The following is a 25,540-nucleotide window of genomic DNA, read 5'->3' as shown; positions in this document are numbered from 1 at the left end:
CGCCTTCACGACGTCGCCCCGTCGCCCCGGTGACCGCGCGTGTCTCGCCCACGAACCCCACCGTCGGCGCGCCTCGGGGAGTGGCCTCGGGGCGGTGACGCGACGGACGTTATCGGACGAGGCTCGGGAAAACTGACGCCGACCGATCGCCTCCCAACTGCGCATGAATGTGACGTGAAGCTCATTTCCGTGCACACGGCGGCGACGCGCGTTGCGAGAGTACTTGTGAACTACGATCGAAGTTTCATCCGCGGCTGGCTAACGGTAGGTTCACTCGCGCCTCCTCTTCGTGACCCGTCCCGTCGAAGCCCCCGAAGACCCGCGCGTCGCCGCCGGGCGCTCGGCGGGGGACTCCGGCTCCAGGTTGAGAAAGTTGACGTGAGCCAGCAGCGTCAGCAAGTCGCCCTCCGCGTCTTGGCCAACCTCGTACCCGTCGAGTATCGCCCCGACGTCGTCCGAGGTGAGCGTCCGATCGATGATCCTGTCTATCAGCGTCTCGCAATCTAACGGACACAGGATGCCGTAGCGCTGGTAATCCATGTTTGTCAGACCGGATGTGTGTCGCATGTGCATGACGACGCCGTCGTCAGCCTCCTTTTTCGTGACAGCCACAAAGGGAGTGAGGGCAACCTTCCGTTTGCAGACGTATCCCTCTTTCAGGGACTCTTTGATCTCCTTCGCCAACTTGTTAAAAAAATCTTCTCGTCCATATTTGGTGTCTTCCAATAGCGTGTCGATCAGGAACTCGAGAGAGGCGCACAGGTCCATGCCATCCGAAAGATCGGGCTCAAAAGGCATGGCCACCGGGGGGTTGCAAAACCGATACCTCCACTCCCCCGACAGAACGGCTTTGAGGTACTCAACGTGTCGGCTGAGACACGTGTGCAAGGGATCCGGGGGATTCCTGGGATCTAGGCGTAAGTACTTATCCCATCCAATTGCGACATCCTGTTCCAACGTTTCGTTTTGTCCCGTATCCTTGCTGTACCCAAAGCTTGGTTCGCACATAAACTTCGCAAATACGTTCTCGCACAACCAACGGGCCATCGTCACGCTCGCGATCCTGATGTCGATGCTCAAACACAACGGGTCTTCAGTCACGGGCACGACCCTATGCCAGTTTCCGGGCGGCACGTAAATCCCCATGCCCGCCTCGAGACGCGTGATTCTCTCCTTTGAAAAGTTGGGAGTGCGGTTCACCTGCTCTGCTCGGTTTCTCGGCGGGTCGCACAAGCCCCTGCTGCCGATGACGTTCACGTTGTTTCCATCCTCCACGGTGTGCCAATCCTTGCTGCCGTACAGTTGGAACGTGAAGTTGTGGTTGTTGTCGTAGTGCCACGTAGCCTCCGCGCCGTGCGCGCGAGTTATGTAGACACCCACCTCAACATCCATCACTCCCGCGCTTCCGTCATCGCAGAACAAATGAAGGGAACCACTAAACACATCCTTAAGTATGCTATTCTTCAGCGCCATCGCCCCTTCCGTGAAGCAGAACGGCAAGTTTAACGTGTGCCCGCTGTTGTTCAGATCCTCCATCATTTCATCAATCTCCTCTGGGGTGTAAGGGACGTTGTCTGCGTTGCGGCACAGCGCTATGATCTCCCTCACGTTCCCATTGCAAAAACCCCTTCGCAGCAGGTCGAGGAAAACGCTATCGGGTTTCAATGTGCCGTCATCCTGGCTGTACACGCACGGCACCCGCCAGCTCGTCGATATCTTCCCCCAGCCGTCAGGACGAAATTCTTCGCCAGCCATGTCGTCGTCCTTCTTCGGCGTGTAGTGAAGGTAGTCAAGAAGGTGCCGGGGCACTTTGAGGGGTCCGCTCGCGCTGTCCGCCTCCGTCCGTCGCCCGCGCGCCGGGCTGGCGGCGGCGGCGGCGGGTGCGGCGGGTACGGCAGGCGAACCGCGTCCACGCTTGGGCGGCATTCCCGCTCCCTCGCAAACCCCACACCCGGGCGCGCGGCGCGCAATGAGCCCCGCGGGCGAATTTTCTCGCATCTCCTCGCGGCCGTTGCGTCTGGTGGGCACCACAAGTCAACGACGCCACCATGTCGAGCCGGTCGGGGGCGTCATCCCCTGAATCCGCGCCCGCGTCCACCCGCGATGACGACGCCGCGGAGGAGGAGGCTGTCGCCGCCGCGATACGCGCGGCCAGGCACGCGGAGGCGCGAAGACGAGCCCTGGAGCGCGCGGGGGCCAGGGCGCGCGCGGCTCGGGGGCTCGGGGCGAAGACGGGCTCCCTCGGATGGCTGGATGACCCCGCGCCGTCGCCGCACCCCGCGCGCGTCGTCGACGACGAGGACCGGGGGACGCGATGGTGGGAGGAGGAGGAGGACGAAGACGCGCGGGACGAGGTCGAACGTTCGGCGGACGAAGAGAGACCGGAGGCGTCGCGCATCTCCGGTGGCGTCGTCACCGCGATGAGGACCGTTACGATGAGGACCGCCCCGGCGCGCGCGAGGCGACCCGCGGTCCTACCCCCGCCGTCGTTGCCAACCGCCGAACCCCGGACCAACCCGACGCAGATCGGCGTCTCCACCCACGCCAAGCACAAGGCCAAGGCGACGGCGAAGGCGAGCGCGGCCAACACGCACGGTGGCGTGCCAAAGACGCTCGGGATGGCGATGTGCTCGTGCTGCGGGAAGAGGGCGTTCAGCGCCAGGCGAGCGCCGAACTCGACGGTGCTGAGGAGCATGGGCATGCCGCCGCCCGCGAGGGTGAGCGTGCCGGGGTACGACAAGGCGAAGAAGGGGAAGAAGCGAGAGACGGGCGAGGGGAAGGAGGCGACGAGGCTGGTGCCGTGCGCGAGATGCGCAGCCGTCTGGTGCGTCCCCATCGCCAAACATCGCCAAACATCGCCAAAACGTCGCCAAAACGTCGCCAAATCCAAATGACTGACCCCCCGCTCCCCCGCCACTCTCGCGCCGAATCACAGGTACTGCGGCGAGGCGTGTGCGCGGGACGACTGGGCGCACCACAGGCGCTCGTGCGCGGGGACGAGGCACGGGTACGGACCTTTTTTTGTTTTTTTTCTCGTTTGCGTTTCATCCGACTGCAAACGCTACTCGCAGGTACGGACCGCCGGACGCGTGCGGCGCGCCCCAGTTTTCGCTCCGGGGCGAACGAGCGGGTACGCCGTTGAGCGAGATGTTCACGCGGACGTCCATCGGACACGCGCGGTGAGGTGAGAGGCGGGAAGGGGCGCGCTGAGGATTGCGGATGCGCGTGGGCAAGCCGAGGAAGGCGGCGGGTGCGGAGAAGAAGAAAGAGCTCTGATGTACCTTCGTAGTGAACAACACAGACGACAAACACGTCATTTCCCAGCCTTCGCGGCGCGACACTCCTTGCATTGAGAGCGCACACGACCGTGCTCGCAGATTCCAGACCCGCCGCACTCCTTGCACTGCGAGCGCTGACGACCGTGCTCGCAGATTCCAGACCCACCGCACTCCCTGCACTGCAAGCGCTGACGACCGTGCTCGCAGATTTGAGACCCACCGCACTCCTTGCACCGAGAGCGCCGACGACCGTGCTCGCAGATTGAGCCCCCACCGCACTCCTTGCACTCAGAGCGCCGACGACCGTGCTCGCAGATTCCTGACCCGCCGCACTCCTTGCAGCTAAAGCGGTGACGACCGTGCTCGCAGATTGAGCCCCCACCGCACTCTTTGCACCTATGACGCTCACGACCGTGCTCGCAGATTGATGCACCACCGCACTCCTTGCAGCTAAAGCGGAGACGACCGTGCTCGCAGATTTGAGAGCCACCACACTCTTTGCACCTATGGCGCTCACGACCGTGATTGCAGATTGACCCCCCACCGCACTCTTTGCACCTATGGCGCTGACGACCGTGCTCGCAGATTGATGCACCACCGCACTCCTTGCACTGAGAGCGTACACGATCGTGCACGCAGATTTGAGACCCACCGCACTCCTTGCACTTAGAGCGTACACGACCGTGCTTGCAGATTCCACCCCCATCGCACTCCTTGCACCGAGAGCGCTGCTTCCCGTGCGGACAAGCGCTGCACACCTTGCATTTCGATCTCTGCTTCACCCCGTGCTCGCATGGCCCCTTCGTGCGAGGGGCTCCCTTCCGCTTCGTGCCCTTATTCGTCACCTCCTCTCCTTCCTGCTCCGTGTCCTCGACTTCACCATACTCGTCGAGGGTCACTCTCACGTTCGGTCGCCAAATCGACGGCATCCCTCCCCGCGCGCCGAGGAGTGCAGCGCCCGACACGCGCCCGCGACGCCGCGACAAATTGCGCTTGTTGAACCGTGGCTGATGAAGTCAAAGCTGGTTTTGAAAACGGGCCCACCCACAGATTCCCACCCACACCAGGCGAGCGTCCGGGCGCGCGGGGCGAGGGGGACTTCGCATGGCGAGCGCACGCGCGTGCCTCGAGCACCTCACGCGCGCGCTCGCGCAGCTCGGCGTCACGACCCAATCAACCGCGCCCCCAATCCCGCTGCACGTGGGCGACGACTCCAGCAAGGATCCTCCGTTTCTCACCGCCGAGACCTTGAGGCGCGCCAAGTTTAACCACCCCGCCGCGTGCGCTCCTCTGTGGCGCGCGCTTCACGACCTATCGCTCGTGGGATGCGCGGGGTTCCCGGACCCGGACGTCGCGAGGCGCGCGCTCGCGTCCGCGCGCGAGGCATCCGCGAGGTCCGCGATGCAGTACGCCGAAGCGCAGCTCGCGTCGGGAGATGGCGCGACGAACGCGGGCGACGCGAGATCTAGGAGGGCCGTCGCCGCGGAGCTGGCGCGGACCGCGGAGGACGAAACGTGCGCGCGCGTCGCGCGATGGCACCTGCGACGCCAGGGCTACCCGCACGTCGACGAGCTGGAGACGTGCGAGGCGCGCGGGGGGGACAGCAGGCCCCTCCTGCTCGCGCTCGCGTGGACGGTACGCCCCCATCGCCAAACCAAATCGTCTCCCCAACCGCCCCGTCCCGCTCCGCCTCCCGATCTTCCCATCCCACCTCACACCCAACCCCCGCCTCGACATCGATCGTCGCAGGTGCAACGCGACGACGTCTTCGCGAGGGCGCACGCCGACGCCCACGCCCCGTCCTTCATCGACGCGTCACCGGGCGGTGACTCATCGGATCTCGACGCGTCGCTGCCCCCGTTCCCCGCGGATTCCGCGTGCGGCGTCGCTGCATCCACTGTGGACGCAGCGGACATCGCGCAGCTCGTCGCGGGCGGACGAAACGCGTCGCTCGCGTCCGTCGCCGCGGAGACCGCCGCCGCGGAGGAGGGCGCGTACGTCGACGCGTGCGCCGCGGCGCTAAACGCGGTGGAACGCTCGGCGACGTCTCCGGCCACCGCGAGCGGCCGTCGGTGGCCGCCGCCGCCGCCGAGCGAAGATTCGCGCGTCGCGTTGGGAAAGCAAACGTCCGCGCTCGCCGCGCGGCTCCAGCAGATGTTCTCGCGCGTCCGCGAGCTGGAGCGCGCGAGGGCGATCGGGAGGCACGACCTTCACGCCGCGCAGACGCGGGCGGGACGCCGAGCGGGGAGGTCGCAGCCGGGGGCGATGGATGCGACGCCTTCGGGGTCGTATGAGGTGCGACTGGTTCGTGACGACGACGCGAGGGGCGCGCATGCGCGGGCGATGCGACGGACGCTCGCGGCGAACGTCGCGGCGAACGATGCGATCGGGCTGTCGGACACGTTCTGGGCGTGGATGGAGTCGGTGTTGGCGCTCGAGGAGCGAGAGGAGCTCGAGGGAGGAGACGCGGTCGGGGGCGGGGAGGTCGGGGTCGGGGACGGGGACGTTACTCGCGGACGCGGGGGATCCGGTGCCGATCCCGGGGCGCCGTCGCTGGCGCGCGCGCTCAGGGACGTCCAGGCGAACGTCAAGACGGTCGCCGATGCCCTGCGCGAGCGCCGGAGGGACATCGAGCGCGCGGCGAAGGCGTGGGACGCCGAGAAGGCGAGGGTCACCGCGGAAGCCGGGACGGCGGCGGGGATGGCCGCGGCGGAGCGCCGGCGATCGGGTTCCCCGGGAGGTGGGGAGCGCGAGCGCGACGGCGGGGGCTCGAGCGCGGACGCCGTCAAGCGCGCGGCGACCAGGGCGAGCGAGGAGCTCAACGCGCGCGCGGCGAAGGCGGCGTCCAGGCTTCCCGGCTTGGCGCAGATCAAAGACGCCGTCGCCGCGGCGGATGCGGAGAGGGCGACACGGCCGGCGGCGGCGGACGGTTCGGACGAGCGCGGGGTTTTGGGCGGGGGGGGCACGCGCGTCGCGAGCGAGGAGTTCCCGCCGGGGGTGGCGGAGAGGCTCGTGGCGCGCGGCGCGTCCTTCGACGGCGCGTTCTTCGACGGAGCAAGTAGGTCGCGGAGGCGAAGGCGACCAAATTCCCAAGCTGCGGGTCATGAGGCGGCGAAGGATGCGCTCGAGCGGCTTTTACCGGTGCTCGAGGACTCGGAACGAGCGCTCGACGCCGTTCGGAGCCGGTCGCGCGGGATTTTGAATGACGCTGTGGACCGTCGGTTCGGCCGCGACCGCCTGGTGTCGACGCACGGTTGGGAGTGAGCGCCTTGCTCGTCCCCGACTTGTAAGAGTGAAAACTTTTCGTCCGTCTTTGCCGGTCCGTTTGCGTGTGCGTCGCCTCGATCGAGTCGCGATCGATCGGAACGCGCTTTTCGTTTGTCTCCCGCAGTCGGACGCTAAAAAAGAACTCTATCGGCACGGTCGGGGAATCGGGCACGACTCAAGGACCGAGGGTTAATTTCCCTCGTACAATCCACCTGGGACCCGTCTCTGCAAAATGAAGGGCACCGACAGCTTTTTTTTTGAAGTCCGCAGAAGTCTTGGGTGCCGAACCGTTAAAAATTCCCGTTGATCTCCGAGCCTGGAAATTTCCCACGAGGTGGGTGCCCTGGAGGTGCCCTTGATCGACAGTTATCCGTGCAGCCGGTCAAATGGACGAGTTAAATACCCAAGAAGCGCAAAGGGCACCTCTGAAATTGAAACCGCCAGGTCAGCCAAATCCATTTTCCTATGGGCCGCAGTCTGCCGTAAAGTCTGGATAACGAACAACGACGGCCGAACGGGCTTCCGATCAGATCACGCAACGCGCCGCACGGACATCCGTCGGCACATTCCCACTCTCAAAACCCTTCCTCAACAGAAATGACCAACCCCCTCTCCTACGGTGACCTCGGCGTCGCCCTCGCCTCGCGCGGCTGGAAGGCGTCCATCCTCGATGATCGCGACTTCTGCACGCTCTTCCCCAAGGAGAAGCTTGTGGATGTGGACCCCGCCGGTTTCCTCAAGTGCGTCGACGGCCGCGGCTCCGACGCCGTCGGCAAGCAGCAGCACGGCCCCAAGATGCTCGGCGGCGTCTACGGCATCGCCGTCAACCGCGGCATCAAGACCACCAAGGAGCTCGAGGCCATCTGCCAGGAGGTCAAGGCCGCCGGCCACGTTCCGACCGTTCACGGCGACGAGGGCGGCATCCTCGGCTGCGGCTTCTGCAAGCTCTGGATGAACGGTAAGTTCACCGACGAGGGCGGCGTCGCCACTGCCCCTCCCGACTTCACCGCCGACCAGGGCGCCGCCTGCGTCAAGGCCGCGGGCGGCGTCGTCGAGAACCACGTCGCCAAGCACACCGAGAAGTACGTGATCCTCAACTTCGTCCCCGGCAAGACCTTCGTCCCCAACGGCAAGGACCAGCGCTTCATCGTCGACTGCTGGGCCCTCGGCAAGTTCAACCTCGACATCACCAAGTACGCCCTCACCGCCGCCGCCACCGTCGAGAAGCTCAACCCCGGCCAGAAGCCCTGCCCCTGGAAGGCGTACATCGTCACCCCCGCCGAGCCCCGCTTCGGCCCCGCCGAGATTGTCGGCGCGCTCCAGGGCCGCGGCTGGTCCGCGGAGATCCAGACCCAGTCCAGGAACGCTTACCAGCTCGTGAAGGTCTCCCCCAACGGCTTCCTCAAGTGCGTCGACGGTCGCGGCTCCGACGCCAAGGGTGACCAGCAGCGCGGCCCCAAGATGCTCGGCGGCGTCTACGGCATCGCCGTCAACCGCGGCATCAAGACCACCAAGGAGCTCGAGGCCATCTGCCAGGAGGTCAAGGCCGCCGGCCACGTTCCGACCGTTCACGGCGACGAGGGCGGCATCCTCGGCTGCGGCTTCTGCAAGCTCTGGCTCAACGACAAGTTCGCCGACGAGGGCATGGTCAACGAGTCCAAGCCCAAGTTCTCCGCCGAGGACGGTTCCAAGACCGTCGAGAAGGCGGGTGGCGTTGTCGAGAACCACGTCGGCAAGCACACCGAGAAGGTCGTGTACCTCAACTTCATCGACGGCATGACCCTCGAGCCCAACGCCGACGACCAGCGCTTCATCGTCGACGCGTGGGCGGCCGGCAAGTTCAACCTCGACGTCCCCAAGTACTGCGTCACCGCCGCCGCCACCGTCGAGAAGCTCAACCCCGGTCAGGCGCCGTGCCCGTGGAAGGCGGTGCTCATCGTCCCCGACGATCACCCCGACGCCCCCAAGGCGCAACAGTGCTGTACCATCCAGTAAACGACTGGCTAATAACCGATAGCCGCCTAGAGTGGTCTCGGCGCGTTGCTAGTATTACACAGCCGAGACGACGGCGGCTCGCTGCTGCGACATATTCTTTGTAAACAGATTTTGAACACGGGAAGTGGAGAAAAACCCAACGGGCATTTTTCGACTCGAGCCGTAACCCTAACCCTCGGATGCGCGCCTGGAGGATCGGATCAATCGCTTTTAGACCGTGATCTCTGGGTTTGGGGGGTCTCGATCACGGAACATAACGTCCGATTTATCGACTTTGTGCATTAAACGCGTCACGGATTCGGGCCTCGATTTGAACTGCTCCGGGGACAGCTTTTTTTATATTCCCTCCACGCGTCGAGTTTTCTCGGAGTTGACTGAGGCTCGAGCAAGCACACAGACGCCGCGCGAGATGGCCGACGCGTCGCCCTCGGTCGCGGATCTGGCGGCCATGGCGTCGCTTCACGTGCGCTCCAAGTCCGCGGGTGCCGCGGTCGAGCTTCCCGGGTTCAACCAGCAGCTCGGCGCGTCGCCGTCGCCCGTGCCCCATCACGGCGGTGCGCCCCGCGGAGTAGGCGGTTTCTTCGGCGTCACCCCCGTCCACGGCGGCGAAGGCGGTGCGAAGCCCGGGGCGCTGATGACATCGCCGGTGTCTGTGCTCATGCTCCCCGCGCTGAACCTTTCGGTGGACACCACGCCGGGCTTCGGCGGCGACGTCTCCATGTCCCCCGGGGGGCTGACGACGAACGAGGAGGAGCCCATGACGCCGTTCGGCGCGCCGACGACCGCGCCCTTCGGCCCAACCCCGGGCGCGGACGGCGTCGGGTGGACCCCGCCGCCCGTCGACCGCTCCAGGGAGACGCGCAAGTCCACGGGGGGCACCCGCGGCAAGGCCAAGAGCGGCGGATTCCGCCACATGGGCGGCATGGCGCACGACGAACACGACGACGACGACGACGACGACGACGACATGGACGAGGACGACGACTGGGACGCGCACGATCTCGCCTCGGACGATTCCCTCCGCGCGGACGACGACGACGGCGGCGGCGGCGGCGACGACGACACGCGGACCCCGCCGACGACGCGCGCGCATCTCGGTCGATTCGGCGTCGACGTCGACGCGCGCATGGCCTCCCCGGCGCCGCGCGACGGCTTCGGCGGCGGCGCATCCCGGAACACAGCTGTGCTCTCGTCCATCTTCGACGCGGGGTTTGACTCTCGCGACGCGCACGGCGGGCTCGGCTCGCCCGTGCCCTTCGGAGGCTTCCAGAATGGCTTCCAGAATGTCTTCCAGATGTTTGATGATACGTCTCGGCTCCCGCACACCCCACCCAGACCCGTCAAGGCCAGGTTCGACGGCGGGTCGCGCGCGGCGGCGGCGGCGGCGGCTGCGCCCCCCCCGCTGGCGCGGTTCGACTCGCTGAGGGAGACCAAGGTGCTGGTGAGCACGTCCGCGCTCGCTCGGTGCGGCAGCGGTAAGATTCGTCCGGCGCCGAACGTGTACGTCCCGGGTTCGAGCGCCGCCGCGAGCGGCGGCGCCGGGATCTTCGGCCACGACGACACGAGCAGGGGCTCGGCGGATGGAGGAGGACGGGGCGCGGGATCGTCGTTGCCGAGCTCGCGAGCGGATTCACCCGTGGAATTTCGGTTCCACGATCATTTCGACTTTCAGAGGCTGATCGGCCGATCGCCAACCTCCGAGGCGTGGCTCGTGCGGTCCAAGCAGAGCAACAAGCCGTACTGCGTCAAGAAGGTGACGGCGAAGTTTCGAACCCCCGGGGAACGAAGCCGGTACATCCACGAGGTTGAATCCGTTTGCTTCCTCCCGCCGCATCCCAACGTCGTCAAGTATTACCGCGCCTGGCAAGAGAACAGGCACTTCTACGCGCAGATGGAGCTGTGCGAGTGCGGCAGCTTCGGCGCGTGCCTCGCGCGGCTACCGCCCAACTCGTTGGTGGACGAGGTGGACGTGTGGAGGATGGCGGCGCAGGTGGCGAGGGGTTTGTCGCACGTTCACGCGCACGGAATCCTGCACTTGGACGTCAAGCCCGACAACGTGCTGCTCGACGCGAGCGGCACGTACAAGCTCGGCGATTTCGGCGTGGCGTACGTCAAGGATAAGGGATGGGAGCTTCAGGACGGGGACGGCGGGTACGTCGCGCCGGAGGTGCTCGCGATGAACCCCGCGGACCCGGGTTCGATTCCCACGTCGGCCGCGGATATTTTTTCGTTGGGCGCGTCGTTGCACGAGGCGGCGTCTGGGCGCAGGTTGGCGCAGGAGTGGCGGCGGGGGGTTCCGGTGACGCGCGGGGAGTTGCTCGCGCTCGGGCCCGAGATGGGGATGAGCCAAACGGGCGACGAGCTCGAGACGTTCGTGCTGCCGCTGCCAGAGGGGCGATCAGAGGCGCTCGCGCGGCTCGTCAGCGATTGCGTGCGTCGCGATCCCCGCGCGAGGCTGACGGCGGCGGAGGTGGCGCGAGTCGCGACGGCGGCGTTGCGCGACGCCGGCTTCGACGCGTAGCGCGCGCGGGACGGACGGACGGACGGGCGCCGGGTGTTGTTACATAACTCGAAAAAATATTGGCCAACGCGGTTTTGTACGATGAATGTGTTGTCATTGAATCCTCCTCCTCCTCGTCTACAAGTAGGGCGCCCTCGTCTTTTCCCGTTTTACTTCTTAGCGCCCCCAGCCGTCTGCTGACCCTGAGAGCACGAGTTGACCTTCGCGGCGAAACGAAGCGAGCACAGCGTCTCCTGGCTGCTGTCCGCGGCGGGCGACACGTTGACGAACATAAGCGTCTTGGAGTCCCCGCCCAACGAGTTTTGAAGCAGGTACGTGAGCTTGCTGTTGCGAAAGGGAACGTGCGCGTCTCTGTTGGCAAGCGCGAGCACGACGTCTCCGAGCGCGCTCAGGCTCTTGTTGATGCACTGCGCCTCCTTGAGACGCGCCCCTTCCGCGCCCGTCCTCGACAGCCGCTCGCTACCCGCGAGGTCCACGAGGTTGAGCGCGCCGTGCACCGGCTGACCGGTCGAGTCGACGCCGTCCAGGTGCAGCGTGAACACCATGTGCGAACGGCTCGAGTGCTCGTTCATGTTCGTCTTGGCGGTGGACCGTACCGCCTGCGCCTTCTTCATGAGCTTGGCCACCTCCCCGGCGTTGGCCACCTCCACCGTCTTGAGGCCGGTCACGGTGGTGCGGCCGTCGGCGTGGTGCTTCACGTCGTACTTGGTCTCCGCGGAGTGTTTCTGCGACACCAGCAAATCCTTGATGTCCTCGTTGTAAATCTCAATCATCGTGGCGCTGATCGCGAGCGACGGCGGCGTCACCCCTCTGTTCTCCTCCGCAGCCTTCGCCGCGGCGTCCCTCGCCTTGAATATCTGCTCGATGGACCGCGGGATTAAACCGCGGTTATCGTCGAGGTTGAGATCTTCGCCCTGATCCTCCGGTTCGCCGGATTCCCCGCACGCGTCCCCGCCGAGCATCGTGTACGTTTTTCCCGACCCCGTCTGGCCGTAGGTGAATATGCAAACCTTGTACCCGTCCAGCGCCGACTGCACGAGGTGCGAGATCTCCTCGAACACCTCGCCCTGCCCGCAGTCCTGGCCGAACACGCGGTCAAAGTTAAAGTCGAAAGCCTTGGCGCCGCCGGGGGGCGCGACCTCCATCCTTCGCCCCGCCATCTCGCCCACCGCGTCAATCTTCAGCAGCGGCTGGTCCATGTTCTTACCGCCGCCCATCTTGTCCGCCCTCGGGTCCTCGTCGTTCGCGGGCGGGCGGACGCGGCAGAACACGCGGATGTTCCCCTTCAGTTCCTGCACCGCGTTGTGCAGCGCGCGCCTGACGATGGCCGCCTGCCGCAGCTCAGCCTCGCGCTGCGCCAGGAGCCTCTCGAGCTCGTGCAGCCTCGCCTCGTTGTTTTTCGCCGTCTCCTCGCGCTCGTTGAGGCGGGTGGTGGCGGTGGAGGACTCGGCGACGGCGTCGCTGAGCTTGGCCCTCGCCGCCGCCAGCGCGTCGCTCTGCTCGTCATGCTTCTGCCTGAGCACCTCCAGCCGTTTCTGTAACGCCTCGGCATCCGAAGCGGCAGCCTGCGCCTCGACACGTCGCACCTTTTCCTCCTCCGCCGTCTTCTTGTGACCCGCGGCGTCGGCCCTCGCCGCGGTGAGCTCAGCCTCCAGGGCGGCGCACCTCGTCTCCGTCCGCTGCTTCTCGCCCTCCAACCTGGCCACCTCGGATCGTAGGCCCTCCGCCTCTTTACCGATCGCCTCGCGCTCCTTCTCGACACCGGCGCCGCGCTCCCTGGCCTCGTCGCCAGCCTTGCGCAAATGTTCCGACTCTGCCTTGGCCACCTTCGCCTCGGCACGAGCCTCCGCGAGTTCGGCTCCGAGTTGCTCGACGCGGGGTTCCAACGCGTCTCGCACCGCCCTCGACGACGCGAGCTCCGTTCGCAGGCTCGATATCTCCTTCTCGAACGAATCCTTCGCCGCGGCGTACTCTCGTTCGCACGCGCGAATCTTCTCCTCCGCGAGCGCCAGCGCCGGTCGAAGGCGCTCAATCTCGAGGTTCGCCTCGGCCAAGGACGTCTTGGCGGAGTCCACGTCGGCGCGCGCGCGGGCGAGATCCGCCGCGAGGTGCGTGGCGCTGTCTTCGAGCCTGTTGGCCCTGGCTTTGGCCTCGGCGAGCTCGACGTTGACGTCGGCGAGTTGCGTTTTAGCGACGTGGACATCCTCGCGGGTCCGCGCGAGTTGTTCGTTGGACGCATCCTTTTCAGCCTTTGTCCTGGCGAGGTCCGCGTGCAGGCGGTTAGCCTCATCGGCGACGCGCGCCTTGTCCTTCTCGTGCTCCTGCGCCTGGTGCCTGGCGGACTCGAGCTGCGCGACAGTGGAGGTGAGCTCGCCTCGCAGTCGACCGTGTTCCTCTGCCGCGGTGGCCTTTTCGGAGAGGAGCTTGGCCACCTGCTCGTTGGCATCCACCGCGGCTTTGATCGAGCCGCTCGCCTGCTCCTGGAGGAGCCTATGAGCGGTGGTGATGCTCGCGAGCTCCTCGCGAAGGGGCGCGAGCTCCGTCTGCAAAAACGTCGCGCGCTCGCTCGCCTCCGACTCCGCCTTGCGCGCGGCGTCGAGAGCTCTGCGGGTATCCTCCGCCGCCTTTGCCGCGGCGGTTTCGCGCTTCGCCGCCGCCGCGAGCTGCGCCGCGGACGCCTGCGCCTCCGCCCTAGCGGCGTCCAGGGACTGCGCGATGACGTCGCGCTCGCGCGCGGCGTCCTCCGCCTCGCCGAGCGCGTTCTCGATCAGACCGGCGGATTCAGCCTTCGCCGCAGCCACCGCGACGTCCACGTCGCCGATGCAATCGCGCATGGTTCGCATCAAGGCCTTGGCGCGTTGGGAAAAGTCCTTCGCCACCGCGATCTGCGCCTTGAAGTCGTACTTGGTGTCCTTCGTGGCGAGCTTCATGGCGATGAGTTCCTCGTACTCGGGGTCGAATTCCATCGGCGACGATGCGTCACCGCCGAGACCATTCGCAGCGTTTGGCTTTTTGGCAGCCGGTGGCGCGTTGGTCGTGACGGTGGGCGCCATGGGCTTGCGCTTGGTGCCCGTCGCGGCGTTGTTCGCGGGGGCATTCTCCTTGCCCTTGCCGCGCGACTGTTTGGATACGGGTGGGAGAGGCGCGGGGTGAGGGTCGGATACGGGGTGGGATCTCGCGCGCGCGCGGCGGGGGGGCGTTTCGGGAACCGGGTGGGGTGACATCGACGGAGGTTGGGGGATCGGGTCGGAGACGGGACGCACCGCCGCGGCGACCGCGGACTTGACGGCCGCGGCGGTGGCGCGTGCGGGAGGGGCCTCCACCGCGCAGGGCGCCGGGGAGGCCACCACCGCCGGGCGCGGGATGCGCGTCTTGAATCCCTCGTTCCCTTCGCGCAGGCTCATCTCGGACGTGGCGTGGGACTCCGCGCGCGGTCGAAGCGTGGACGTCGCTCGCGTCTATGCGACACTCGCTCCGTTCGATGGAGGCTTTTGTCGTCGCTTCTGATACGTCGCGGGGCGGCGTAGACTCGCGAAAGCTTCGCCGGCGGTCTGCGCGCGTCTTCGTTATGACCGTCGGGCGCGGAGGAAACGGGGGAAACAACGACACGGGAAGGCGTTATTTTTTGTTCGTGACGCGAGCGGAAAATCGGGTTTGACCACAAAATATCACATTGAACCAGTGACGAAAAAAATCGAGATCACGGTTAACAATTGCCCGAAAAAACCGAGTCCTGGCTGACTGGGCTCCACTTGAACTTGTAATCCCGGTCACCGCCACCCACCTATGTCCCGCGTCATCCGTGGCTCAGGTGCGCATCCTCGACGGATCGCGTCCCATCCGGCCCCATCGTCCTATGCACCCTCGTGCCCTCCCCGGGCGCCTTCAGCGGACCCGATATGAGAAAATCCCGCGTCGGTCGTTCCCCCGCGCCGTTCCACCCGCCTCCGCCCGCCGCGGTCCCTTCCAACGTTCTCGCGAGCGCGACGGGCCCAACCCCGGCTTTCACGGGCCCGAGCCTCTCCTTGAGACGCTCCTCCCGCAGTCGCCCGCGCGCCACGGCGTCGCGCTTGCGCCTCAGCGTCTCCTCCGTCTCCTCAGCCTTTTTACTCGTGAGCCGAGCGACGTTGGCGTCGTATTCGGCGTTGTACGTCGCTCGTAGTTCGCCCTCTCGAGCTCGTGCGTCGCCCCTGGTCCTCGCGTCCCTTCGCGCCGTCGCCGCCGCGAACCTCGCCTCCGTCTCGATCCGCCGACTCATCTCGTACTCCTTTCGGTCCTTGGCTCGCGCGAGCTCGTGCTCCTTGCGATGTAAACGAACCTCCTCATTCGCGCCCATGATTCGCCGCTGCTTAAACTCGTACTCTGCGTCGGCGCGAGCCTTCTCCTCCGCCAGTCGCGTTCGCTCTAAACGCTTCGCGTCGAGGCGTTTTTGAAGCACCTCCGCATCCCTCGCGTTCTTCTCCTTGAGCGCGACGTCCTTGGCGGCGCGTTCCTCCGCGGATAGCGTCCTTCGCCTCGCGCCCTGCTCCCCGGCGATGGACCTGATGCGTTCGATGTTGGCGAGCTTTTCGTTGACCAGAGCGGCGCGATCTTTCCGCTCGCTCGCGATCCTCGCCGCGTTCTCCGCCGTCTCCGCAGCCGCCCGGAGCTTGCACCGCACCAAACGCTCCTTGAGCTCAGCCACGGACATGTCCTCGAGCATGGGCACCGCGTACGTCTTGGAGAGAACGCTCTTTTGCCCCGCGTGGTCCTTGACGTTTGTTTTGGGCCTGAGCTCGAGTGCGCGAATCCGTCGGCACAGGTCCGCCTTGCGCTCGCGATCCGCGCGCTGCCGCTCGTGAAGCCGCGCCGCCGTCTCCGCCTTTTCCCGCGCTCGCGCCTCCGCCGAAGCCCTGTTCTTCGACAGCGTCTCCGTTCGCTTTCGACGAGCCTCCGTTTCAATGGCGAGCACCTTCGCCTTGCGCTCCTTCGCCTCCGCCGCCTCGAGGAGCTCCCGTTCCTCCCGCCGCAGCCTCAAGGCCTCGCTCTCCGCCTTGACCTCCTCGCGCTTACGCGCGTTCTGGACGAGCGCGTGTTCCCTAGCCGCCACCGCCTTGTCGAAAGCCGCCTCCATCTCCTTCTTCAGCGCCTCAACCTTGCGACGCCGCGCCTCCTCGTCCTTGGCCCTCATCGTCCGCTGCCACTCCGAAAACTGCCGCTCGTCCCGCCTTTCGAGCTCGTACGTCTCCAACATCTTCGCCTCTTCCGCCTGTTTCTTCTTGTACAGCGCATCCTCGCGCAAGATAGCCGCCGCGTTGAGCCGAATCTCCGGCTTTTTCGATGGGCTCCCTTCGCCGACTTCGCCATCTTCGCCCTCACCAGAACCCCCCGAATCCCCCCCCGGCCCACTCGTGCTCGTTCGTTCCACCCCGGCCCACTCCTCGTAAAACGACGGCATCGGCCGAGCCCTGAACCCCTCGCCCCTCGCCGCGAGAAAGTGTTTCTCCCTTTCACTCTCAACCTCCGCTCGCACCGCGTCCAGGTTCGTCGGTCGCTCCACCGCGGCGAGCTTGAACGCCATCCTGTTCGCCTCCTCCAGCTTCAGCCTCGCCCGTTCCGCGTTTACTTCCTCCGCCCTTCGAACCTCCCGTTGCTCGGCGGTGAGCTCGCCGATTTCCCACAGCGGCTTGTTCGACGCGGGCACGGGTTTGGGCTTGGGTTTTTTCGGGGGTTGATACCGCGCGGGAAGGGGTTTGGGCTTGGGCGGGTGGAGCTTGAACGGCTTCGGGACGGTCACGCCGTTGAGTTTCGGGCCCTTTTGTTTGTCCCCCAGCTCGTTTTCGATGGCGTCCGTCGTCATCCACGACTCGTGTCGCTCGCGAGCCCCGTCGCCCAACTTGGCAAAGTGCACCTCGTCCTCGTATCGAGCGATGAGGTCGTCCGCCTCGTGCCGCCACGACAGCAGCGACGCCAGCACGTTGTCGACCCACGGCGGGTCGTATATCTTCAGCCACTGGTCCCTCATCAGGTCGTCCAGCACGCGCTCGTCGAACGCGAACTTCATCAGCGGAAGCATCTTCTGCTCCGAGTTGGCGCCCAGCAGTCGCGCGAACTGATCCCACCCGAGCTCGTCCAGGCGAAGGAGGAGGAGGTACGCGTAGACGGTGTAGAGGTCTCTGTCGCTGCGTAAGATGTCGCCACCGCGCGCGTGATACATCGTCTTCGTGAACGCGCCGAGCATCTTGGCGTACCGCACGCACCCGTAGAAGCACTGCCGGATGAACGTCGCGTCCGAGGCTTCCCTCACGCGCCACTCGTCCAGGCACCGCTCGGCGTGCGCGTCGGGCGAGACCTTGTCGCCGTCGAAGGACGCGAGCATCTCGGTGGCGCGGGCGATCAGGTCGCCGGGGGCCATGGGGCGCAACGGCGCGTCCGGGATCGTCACCATCGCCACCTCCATCGTCGGGAGGTAGCGAGATCGCATCGCCTCGTCCTCGGCGTCGCTCGAGTCGCCCGCCTGGAGCGTGGCTGACGTGAACGCGGTGGGCCTGCGCGGGAGCGGGTCCGCGCCTCCGCCCATCTTCCCCTCACCGACCGAACGCCCCGCCGAACCCGATGCGGCGCGCCTATCACCCCGCGCGTCTACGTGGTCTGGCGCGCGCGCACCCTTTGACCGGCTACGGCTAAATTTGGGTCGAGCGGCAGATTTGATGAGAGCCAGGCCCTCCGAGACCTATCGGGGATTCCGACGACAGGAGGAAGGCCGTCATCCTCGGCCGCACCCGGCACGACCACGACGAACAATTCGAGAATGCCCAACGCCGTCCTCGTCGCGCTCGCTTCCGCGTCGTTCACCGCAGCATCTGGCGCCGCCCTGACGCACATCCGCGCGCGCAGGAACCCATCCGCCGCGCGCCTCCACTCCCCGAGGTCACCGAAGAAGTCGACCCATCACCGCCATCACCACCGCCATCATCACCGCCATATCCGCACGCACGCCGCTTCGCCCGAGATCGAAGCCCTGCGCGTTAAACCCGGGTGGCATCCCGACGGCTCACCCGAGGAGCGCGTGCAGCAGCTCGGTCTCGAGCTCGACGGGCGGTGCGCCACCAACCCGGCGGGGGTGTTCTACCCAGTCGTGCTCGTGGGAAACCTGGCGTACGTGTCCGGTCAGGTGCCCAGAAACACGGACGGATCGCTCATCGTCGGTAAGTGCGGAGACGACATCGGCGACGACGAGGCGGTCGAGGCTGCGCGAGTCGTGGGTCTCACGATGCTCGCCACGATGCGGCAGCAGTTCGGAAGCCTGGACCACATCGAGCGGGTGGTGAAAGTGAACGGGTTCGTGAACTGCTCGCCGACATACACGAAACAGCCCGCGGTGGTCAACGGACTGGCAAACTTGTTCATCGACGTGTTCGGACCCGCGGGCAAAAGCAGCAGGAGCGCGGTGGGAAGTGTCGGGCTGCCCCTGGGCGTACCCGTGGAGTGCGAGGCCATCGTCGAGCTCAAATGTTAACACGAATTAGCCAAACGTTACATAATACGAAGGTGATTACCCTATGATAACACGACGAGACGAGCGAAACGCACCTCGTCGAGGACCCCCCCCAGGAACCCCTCACAGCTCCTGCCGCGGCCTGTCCCCGACGACAAACTCCGCGGGCACCGTCGGCTCCGTCGCGCCCCGACTCCCCGGTATCCTGCTGTCGTACGGATACTTCTTAGCGGCTCCGGAGACTTCCGGCGGATCCTTCTTTGGTCGAGTCTCGCCAGCGCTCGTTCTCGCCGCCCTCGCCGCCGTCCGCGCGGATGACCCTCCGCCGCGCATGGCGCACGTCTTATCCCCGGGGTGTCCGTACAGGAACGTCAGGTTGATCCGCCTGTGTTCGTATCCGCGTCGAAAGTTCACCCTGTCCGTCCAGTGGTAGAGCTCGCTGTCGAAGATCACGCACCTGTTTTGCCTGTGCGGGACGGTTATGTTTACCCCCCCGGATTGCGCGTTGAGGTCGGCCCAAAACGTCGGGTCGCTCGTGTTGGGAGCGTTGTACTCGAGGAAGGACGCGTGCCAGTCCGCGGGGGGTCGGGCGGGGACGATGACCATCCCGCCCCCTTCCTTGTCCAGGTTCGAGTCGTCCGGGGTGATCCAGCAGTTGATGTTGACCCTCGCGATGTCGGCGTGCACGCCGATGCCCAACGAGCGCACGTCGTCGTAGAGGTACCCCCAGCTGGTGACGAGCTGGTACCCGCAGGACAGGTCGGGCGCGATGAGGGGCAGCTCCTCGGCGAGTTGGCCGAGCAGGGGCGTGGCGAAACCGCCGCTGGGGTACGCGCACAGGTACCCGTTCTTCTTGACGTGCGTCCACATCGAGGTGCCGCGAGTGAAACGCAGGAGTCCGCCCAACGCGTCTTCGCGAAACACGTCGTCCACCACCAGCACCAACGGGGTGGACGAGAGCGTCTTTACCCTCATGTTCGCCCAATCCAGCGCCCCGCCCGGCACCCTCGGCTCGTCCCGCCGCGCCAGGTGCCTGTTGTAGAAGGGCGCCAGCCTCGTCTGCTGCTTGACGCTGAGGGAGACGATCTCGGACATGTACTTGTCCGCGTCCCTGAGCCAATCCGCGTCGGCGAGCTCCGTCGCCCTTCGACGCTCCGCGAACGACTTCTCCTCTTCCAGAAGGTTATCGTCGGTGTTCTCGACGCCACCGAGCTCCGCGATGACCTCGTCGTACGCTTCTATCGCGGGTTGACCGACCTCTTTGGCGAGTCGGACACTTTCCGGAGCGCGTTCCGAGACGAGGTACGCGAGTTGCTCGCGGTCGTGCCTGAGCCTCGCGCGGGTGGTCCTCGGGAAGTTAAAGTCGTAATTCGCCGTCCCGCTGCTCACCTCCGCGGGGTCCAGGATCAGTGGCACCGCCGGCGCGACCAAGGCGTTGGCGACGGTGTCGTTGCTGAGCATCTTTTGGAGCAACGTTTCGCCGGTGCCGGCGCCCACGTAGTACACCGAGTTGGCCGCGATGCGCATCCCGGATTCTCGCGACGACGCCAGCGCGTGCGGCAGCGTGGGCGGGGACGTGCCCTGCATCGGCACCCCCGCGGGGGACTCCAGAAAGAGCCGGCGCATTATTAAGTTCTCGTCGTCGTACGCGCGCATGGACGCGAGTCCGTGGTGAAAGTCGGTCCAGACCCCTCTGCGAACGCCGGCGGCTTCGTGCCCCGGCAGATGCGCGATTAGAGCCATCGCGCGATGGAGCAGCGCGAGCGAGTACCTCAAACACTTCGGATCCGCCCGGGCTTCTTCCCTCAGCACCGTGATCCCGCTGCCGTACGCGTAGATGTCGTCTCTGGCGTCCACCTTCTCGAGGATGCGCGCCACCCTGATGTACAGCTGCGCCTTCTCCGCAGGGGACAAGCCGCGTACCAGCGCCTGCTGCCGTTCTACGGATGTGGCGTACGCGTCCACGAGCGTGGCGTTGGCGGAGTGGCCGTGGTAGTGCGCGTACGCCTTGGCGAACGCCTTGGGGTTTTCGCCCTGAAGCGGGAGCATGGGAAACGGCTGGTTCGGGGCGTTACGTCCGGGAAGGTACGTCCCCGCCGGATCCCACGTCTCCGCGCCCACGACGATGAGCTGCGTGGGCGGTGGCAACGCCAGCTCCCTGGCGTAGGATAAGCGGGGATACGACGGGCCCTGATGCCACGCGCCGGCGCCAGCTCCGGCGGACGCAGCCTCCGCCGCGTACGCGCGCTCGGCCTGCCACACCTCGCCCTCCCACGCGCTCCGCGGCTCCCCGCCGGGAGGGGGCGCGAACGCGTCCGCGGAGGATGCGCTCGCGTAAATTAGGGGCTCCGGGACGTGGGGTCTCAGGCAGGTCCACGCGTCGCCGTTGGGATCGCCGCCCCGCGCGTGCACCGCGCACGGGGCCAGGGAGAGGACCGCCGCGCACGCCGCGAGCGCGAGGACGGGCGACGCGACCCTCATCTTCGGCGCGGGCGTCGGCCGGTGCGCGCGCGTCGAAAATTCTGTTGCCGATGTTCGCGACTGCCTGATTCTACACTGTTGGTAGTGCTACTCTAAGCTACTAGCTAACGTCGGCTCGATGCCAATGTCCATCACGCGTTCGCGGGCCGTCCCGCCTTCCCCCCGCCATGTCGCACCTCCCATCCGACACCCAACGCCGCCTTCTTGTACCGCCGCAGCGCCTCCGACGGCGCGCGGGACAGCTGCGTCAGCCTCTCGCGCTCCCATTCGCCCCGCTCCCTTCCCAGCCTCTCGAGCACGTTTCCCAGGCACAGCGCCTGGTGAGCGATGTCCTTGAGCTTTTGGCTCCGTCGACGCACCGCGTTCGTCGGCTTCGCCTTGACGTCGGTCTCCTTTCGCACGAGCGCCTCCAGCGATCGCATCGTCCGTCGAATCTCCGACTCCTTCGCCCACACCATCTCCTGAGCGCGACACATCGCCATGAACGAACCTCGAACGCGCTCGCGATGTACGCAGTAGAAGACGTCCTTGGTCCACTCGCGATAGGTCTTGCGCCGGACGTCGAGCCACGGGATGCCCCACGGACCCGCGCTCACTCGCGTTGGACGCGCGTGCTCGCGTTGGAGGCGGGTCGGACCGAGGGGCAGGTGCGAGTCGAACGGCGAGGACGGCGCGGAGGATCGCGGGTACACTCTCACCGACCAGTGATCCGGGTGGGGATCGTCCGCGCTCGGCGCGAACGCGACGCCTCGCGACGAGTCGATTCCGCGCGGAATCGAACCCGCGACCGGCGACGACGATACGAGGCCGCTCACCCTATCGTCGTCGTCCGGTTCGTCCGCCGTGGCTTCTCGTCCACGTCGCCGCTCGTGCTCGTTCACGAATCGCAACTCGAATCGCCTCTCGAAGACCCGACGCCAAACGTCATCGTCTTCGAGCACCCGCCTGAGCTCCCTGGACGTGCACGCGAGCGCGCACAGCTCTCGCTCCGTCTCCACGTGCCCCGCGACGACCCTCCACGCGTCCTCCGGCAGCGCCATCCGAACCGCGAAGCGCCGGAACGAATGAAACAAACACGCGTCCTCTTCGAACTGTCGAAGAAGAGATCCGGCAGCAGCAGCCGAAACAAGTGTCACTCGCGCGCGCCTTATCCACAGTGGCATCGCGCGCGCCCCGCCGAAGGACACGGATGGCCGCGACGTCCCTCGCCGCCGCGCGAATCGTCGCGCTCCCCGCGCCCGCCGCCCGCCGCGGCGACCGCCGCCGCGACCGCTCGAGCCGCGCGTCCGCCTCCCGACCGGACGACGACGGAGCGCCCTCGTCCCCATCGCCGTCGACGCCGTCGTCGTCGTTCGGCGTCGCGGAGCCGTGGGCGCCGTCGCGTCGCGCCGCGCTCCTCTCCGCCGCGTCCGCGTCCGCCGTCGTCCTCCCGGGCGCCCCGACCCTCGCCATCCCGTCCTACAACGTCACCCTCGCCAAGCTCGACAAGGAGGCGCGCGACCGGCACTCCGCGCAACTGCTGGCGCCAACCCCGGAGCAGGCCAAAGCGGCGACGAAGAGAATCTACAAGGGACTCGCAGCGCAGGGCGAGGAGCTCACCGAAGTGGGCGGCGGCGCCCTGAGCCTGTCCCCCATGGGCATCGGCACGTGGTCGTGGGGCAACCAATTCGTGTGGGGATACGACGAGAGCATGGACCCGGAGTTGTCGTCTGTTTTCAACGCAGCCGTCGACGCGGGCGTCAATCTCTTCGACACCGCCGATTCTTACGGCACGGGCAACGGCCTCGACGGCAGGTCCGAGGTGCTCATCGGTACGTTCCTGAGGCAGTGCCCCAGTGCAAAAGTGGACGGAGTAAACGTGGCGACCAAGTTCGCGGCGTATCCGTGGAGGATCACGAGGAAATCAGTGGTGAACGCGGCTCGAGAGTCGTGCGAACGACTGGGGAAGGAATCCGTCGAGCTCGGGCAGCTGCACTGGTCCACCGGGAACTACCAGCCCCTGCAGGAACGGGCGCTGTGGGGCGGGATCGCGGACGCGTACGACCTCGGGCTCATCAAAGCCGTCGGACTGTCCAACTACGGCCCGAAGCAGCTGAGGAAGATTCACGCGTACATGTCGGAACGGGGCGTGCCCATCGCGACGCTCCAGGTGCAGTATCACCTCCTGTCCAGGTTCCCCGAGCTCAACGGGACGCGGGAGACGTGCGACGAGCTGGGGATACGCACGATCGCGTACTCGCCGCTGGCGCTGGGGCTGTTGACGGGTAAGTACTCGACGGAAAACCCCCCGCCCGGGCTGAGGGGATTCGCGTACAAAGACGTGCTGCCGCCGCTGCCGGGTCTGTTGGACTGCATGAGGGCGATTGGACGCGAGCGGGGGAAGACGTTGCCGCAGATTGCCATCAACTGGTGCCTGTGCAAGGACACCACGCCCATCCCGGGGGCGAAGACGATGCGACAGCTGGAAGATAACCTGGGGGCGCTGGGGTGGAGGCTGAGCGAGGGCGAGGTGGCCGAGTTGGACGCGGCGGCGGAGAAGGTGGGCAAGTCGACGAGCCAAAACATTTTCCAAACTGCGTGAAGACTTACGGGGTATAATATCGGGTAGATGACTCGTTGCATTAGCGAAAAAGAAAGGACGACACGCATCGCGCGCGTTCGTAAGTCATCCCTTGAAGAAAATCCAAGGCTTCTTCTTCTTCTTCTCCTTCCCCTTCTTCTTCTCGCTCGTCTTCTCGCTCCGCTCGCCGGTGTCGACCTCGTCGCAAGAGTCGTCGTCGATCACGTCTAAATTGCCGAGCGCAGTCTCGAAATCCTCGCCGCCCTCGGCGAACTTGCCCCACTTTCGTCCCTCCCCCTCAGTCACGAGGCACCCCTCCTGGGGCTCGCCCTCCTTCGCGGCGAACATGTTCCGCGGGCCGTCCGTGTGCGGATTGTAAGGGACGTGCTTCTTGCCCTCCTTCGTCTTGTACCAGTCGGTGATTGGTTTGCCGTTCTCGTCAAACTCCACCTCGGCTTCGCCAGCCTTGATGATGGCGTCGAGCTCCTCTTTGGTGACGGAGTCGAAGTCGAAGAACTCGCCGCTCTCCTTGTCGTACTCGATGCCCTTGTAATGCTTCAGGTGCCTGCGAAGTAACGAGATATTAGCCGATTGACGCGATGATTTTCGGGGATGAACAACTCGCCTTTGGTGTTTGTGATAATCCATCCAATCGTTGCCCATCATCCTGCAGAAGACGTGCTCGGGGTCCGCCAGAGGTTGAGTCTTCTCCGGATCCCAGCCGTAGAACTCGCCGTCATGGTCCCACTCGGGCTCGAGGCCCATCTGCGCGAGGTACGCCCTGCGCGTGTGAGCGAATTTGGGGGAGGGGGAAATCTGTCAAAACCAAACGATAACCAAACGATAACCAACCGGCGGAGAAAATAATCGAACGGGTCTCCGAGTCAGTCACGAGCGACCCCTCCCCGCCGCCACCTACTCACCTGTGGTGCGCCCAGAGGACGCCGGTTCCGTGTCGGTGGCACACCCCCTCGGTGCACTTGGCGCAACCGCCGTTTGTCCTCGCGTAGTAGCACAAATCGGCAAACTCGCGCCGCGCCGCCACCGTGTACGGCTTACGCGGCGGCCGCTTAGGACCCAACGTGCCGTCCGGTTGACGGTACAGTCGCCTCGCCGGGTCGGCGAACGGGTGGTCCGGCCGCGGCGGCACGTTCTTGATCTTGTCTCGCTCGATGGCCTCCCTCGCTCGCTTGATAAACTCTGGGTCGTTCGCCTCTGGGGGTTTGAACTTTGGATTTCCAAACTTTAAATCGTCAGCCGTCGGCAAAGGGGGCGGCGCAAGCACGTCCTCCGGCATGTGCGTCCACCCGGGAACGCGTAGGCCGGGGGGAAGCGGATCCCCCGGCGCGAGGTGCTCGTACTTTTTCATGTCGGGTTTGACCATCTTACCCCCAAACTCAACCTCTACGTCTCGAGGGTACGTCACCGTGCCGTCCGCGTGAAGAATCTTGATCACCTCGACCTTCTTCTTCCTCCAGTCGACGGGCGGTTCGTCGAATGCCGCACCCTCGGGTCTCGCAGGACGATCGCCGGACGACGGTCCATCGTCGTCGTCGTCGTGGTAGGTGGTGGTCATCATGTGCGTCTGCTGCGGCATCGGCGGTCGTTCGCGTTCTCCCGAGTACTTGCGACGCGGCAGCGTGTCGGGGTCGACGCGCGTGGGCCGGGAGGAGAGCGCGGAGGCGTCGCGCGAGACGCTCCGCGCGAACGCCACGCGGTGCTTGGCGTCGTGGAGGGAGGAGAGCGCCGCCGCGTCGGCGGCGGGGGTGCTCGTCGGGTCGGCGGCGTCGGCGTGCGGGGCTCGGGTGTCGTCGTCGTCGTTGTCGTTCGTGTGCGCGGGCCGACCCGACCCGGCGCGCGCGGGGGCGGGGGCGCCCGAACCGCCGAGGTGGGACGAGAGCGAGGGCATGGCGGCGGCGGCGGGGGGGGAGGGCGGGTCTCGTCGCGGTCGAGACGCGCGC

At 66.1% G+C, this 25,540-nt stretch overlaps 11 protein-coding genes across 11 annotated transcripts; 5 read left to right on the top strand and 6 right to left on the bottom strand.

Annotated features, from left to right (window-relative positions):
- Positions 1–270: 270 nt before the first annotated feature.
- Positions 271–2,836, bottom strand: MICPUN_102455 (predicted protein; the record flags this gene model as incomplete). Its single annotated transcript, XM_002504353.1, has 2 exons — positions 271–2,017; positions 2,043–2,836. 2 exons carry the CDS (start codon positions 2,834–2,836, stop codon positions 271–273), a joined length of 2,541 nt encoding a protein of 846 aa, XP_002504399.1.
- Positions 2,837–3,313: 477 nt separating this feature from the next.
- On the bottom strand, positions 3,314–4,207 carry MICPUN_102454 (predicted protein; the record flags this gene model as incomplete). The annotated part of the gene is made up of 1 exon (XM_002504352.1): positions 3,314–4,207. The coding sequence occupies one exon, from the start codon at positions 4,205–4,207 to the stop codon at positions 3,314–3,316; it is 894 nt and encodes a 297-aa protein (XP_002504398.1).
- A 175-nt stretch (positions 4,208–4,382) lies between these two features.
- Positions 4,383–6,542, top strand: MICPUN_61575 (predicted protein; the record flags this gene model as incomplete). The annotated part of the gene is made up of 1 exon (XM_002504677.1): positions 4,383–6,542. The coding sequence occupies one exon, from the start codon at positions 4,383–4,385 to the stop codon at positions 6,540–6,542; it is 2,160 nt and encodes a 719-aa protein (XP_002504723.1).
- Positions 6,543–7,113: 571 nt separating this feature from the next.
- On the top strand, positions 7,114–8,678 carry MICPUN_108943 (predicted protein). Its single transcript, XM_002504676.1, has one exon. It carries the CDS (start codon positions 7,143–7,145, stop codon positions 8,538–8,540), a length of 1,398 nt encoding a protein of 465 aa, XP_002504722.1. The 5' UTR covers positions 7,114–7,142; the 3' UTR covers positions 8,541–8,678.
- A 1,135-nt stretch (positions 8,679–9,813) lies between these two features.
- MICPUN_108942 (predicted protein) lies at positions 9,814–11,160 on the top strand. The gene has a single exon (XM_002504675.1). It carries the CDS (start codon positions 9,835–9,837, stop codon positions 11,059–11,061), a length of 1,227 nt encoding a protein of 408 aa, XP_002504721.1. The 5' UTR covers positions 9,814–9,834; the 3' UTR covers positions 11,062–11,160.
- A 50-nt stretch (positions 11,161–11,210) lies between these two features.
- Positions 11,211–12,353, bottom strand: MICPUN_84915 (predicted protein; the record flags this gene model as incomplete). Its single annotated transcript, XM_002504351.1, has 1 exon — positions 11,211–12,353. A coding segment is annotated over one exon (1,143 nt), but the record flags the coding sequence as incomplete, so codon positions are not given.
- A 2,504-nt stretch (positions 12,354–14,857) lies between these two features.
- Positions 14,858–17,620, bottom strand: MICPUN_102449 (predicted protein; the record flags this gene model as incomplete). The annotated part of the gene is made up of 1 exon (XM_002504350.1): positions 14,858–17,620. One exon carries the CDS (start codon positions 17,618–17,620, stop codon positions 14,858–14,860), a length of 2,763 nt encoding a protein of 920 aa, XP_002504396.1.
- A 231-nt stretch (positions 17,621–17,851) lies between these two features.
- On the top strand, positions 17,852–18,559 carry MICPUN_61570 (predicted protein; the record flags this gene model as incomplete). Its single annotated transcript, XM_002504674.1, has 1 exon — positions 17,852–18,559. The coding sequence occupies one exon, from the start codon at positions 17,852–17,854 to the stop codon at positions 18,557–18,559; it is 708 nt and encodes a 235-aa protein (XP_002504720.1).
- A 102-nt stretch (positions 18,560–18,661) lies between these two features.
- MICPUN_102448 (predicted protein) lies at positions 18,662–22,059 on the bottom strand (the record flags this gene model as incomplete). The annotated part of the gene is made up of 2 exons (XM_002504349.1): positions 18,662–21,094; positions 21,196–22,059. 2 exons carry the CDS (start codon positions 22,057–22,059, stop codon positions 18,662–18,664), a joined length of 3,297 nt encoding a protein of 1,098 aa, XP_002504395.1.
- A 593-nt stretch (positions 22,060–22,652) lies between these two features.
- Positions 22,653–23,600, top strand: MICPUN_102447 (predicted protein; the record flags this gene model as incomplete). Its single annotated transcript, XM_002504673.1, has 1 exon — positions 22,653–23,600. The coding sequence occupies one exon, from the start codon at positions 22,653–22,655 to the stop codon at positions 23,598–23,600; it is 948 nt and encodes a 315-aa protein (XP_002504719.1).
- An 84-nt stretch (positions 23,601–23,684) lies between these two features.
- MICPUN_61566 (predicted protein) lies at positions 23,685–25,488 on the bottom strand (the record flags this gene model as incomplete). Its single annotated transcript, XM_002504348.1, has 2 exons — positions 23,685–24,360; positions 24,503–25,488. The coding sequence occupies 2 exons, from the start codon at positions 25,486–25,488 to the stop codon at positions 23,685–23,687; spliced, it is 1,662 nt and encodes a 553-aa protein (XP_002504394.1).
- Between the last annotated feature and the right edge of the window lie 52 nt (positions 25,489–25,540).

The sequence above is a fragment of the Micromonas commoda genome, chromosome 9, assembly GCF_000090985.2.
Source record: "Micromonas commoda chromosome 9, complete sequence".
In the NCBI taxonomy this organism is placed as follows: domain Eukaryota; kingdom Viridiplantae; phylum Chlorophyta; class Mamiellophyceae; order Mamiellales; family Mamiellaceae; genus Micromonas; species Micromonas commoda.
The sequence above is the reverse complement of the archived record's forward strand: the minus strand, read 5'-3'. Positions and strand labels throughout refer to the sequence as shown.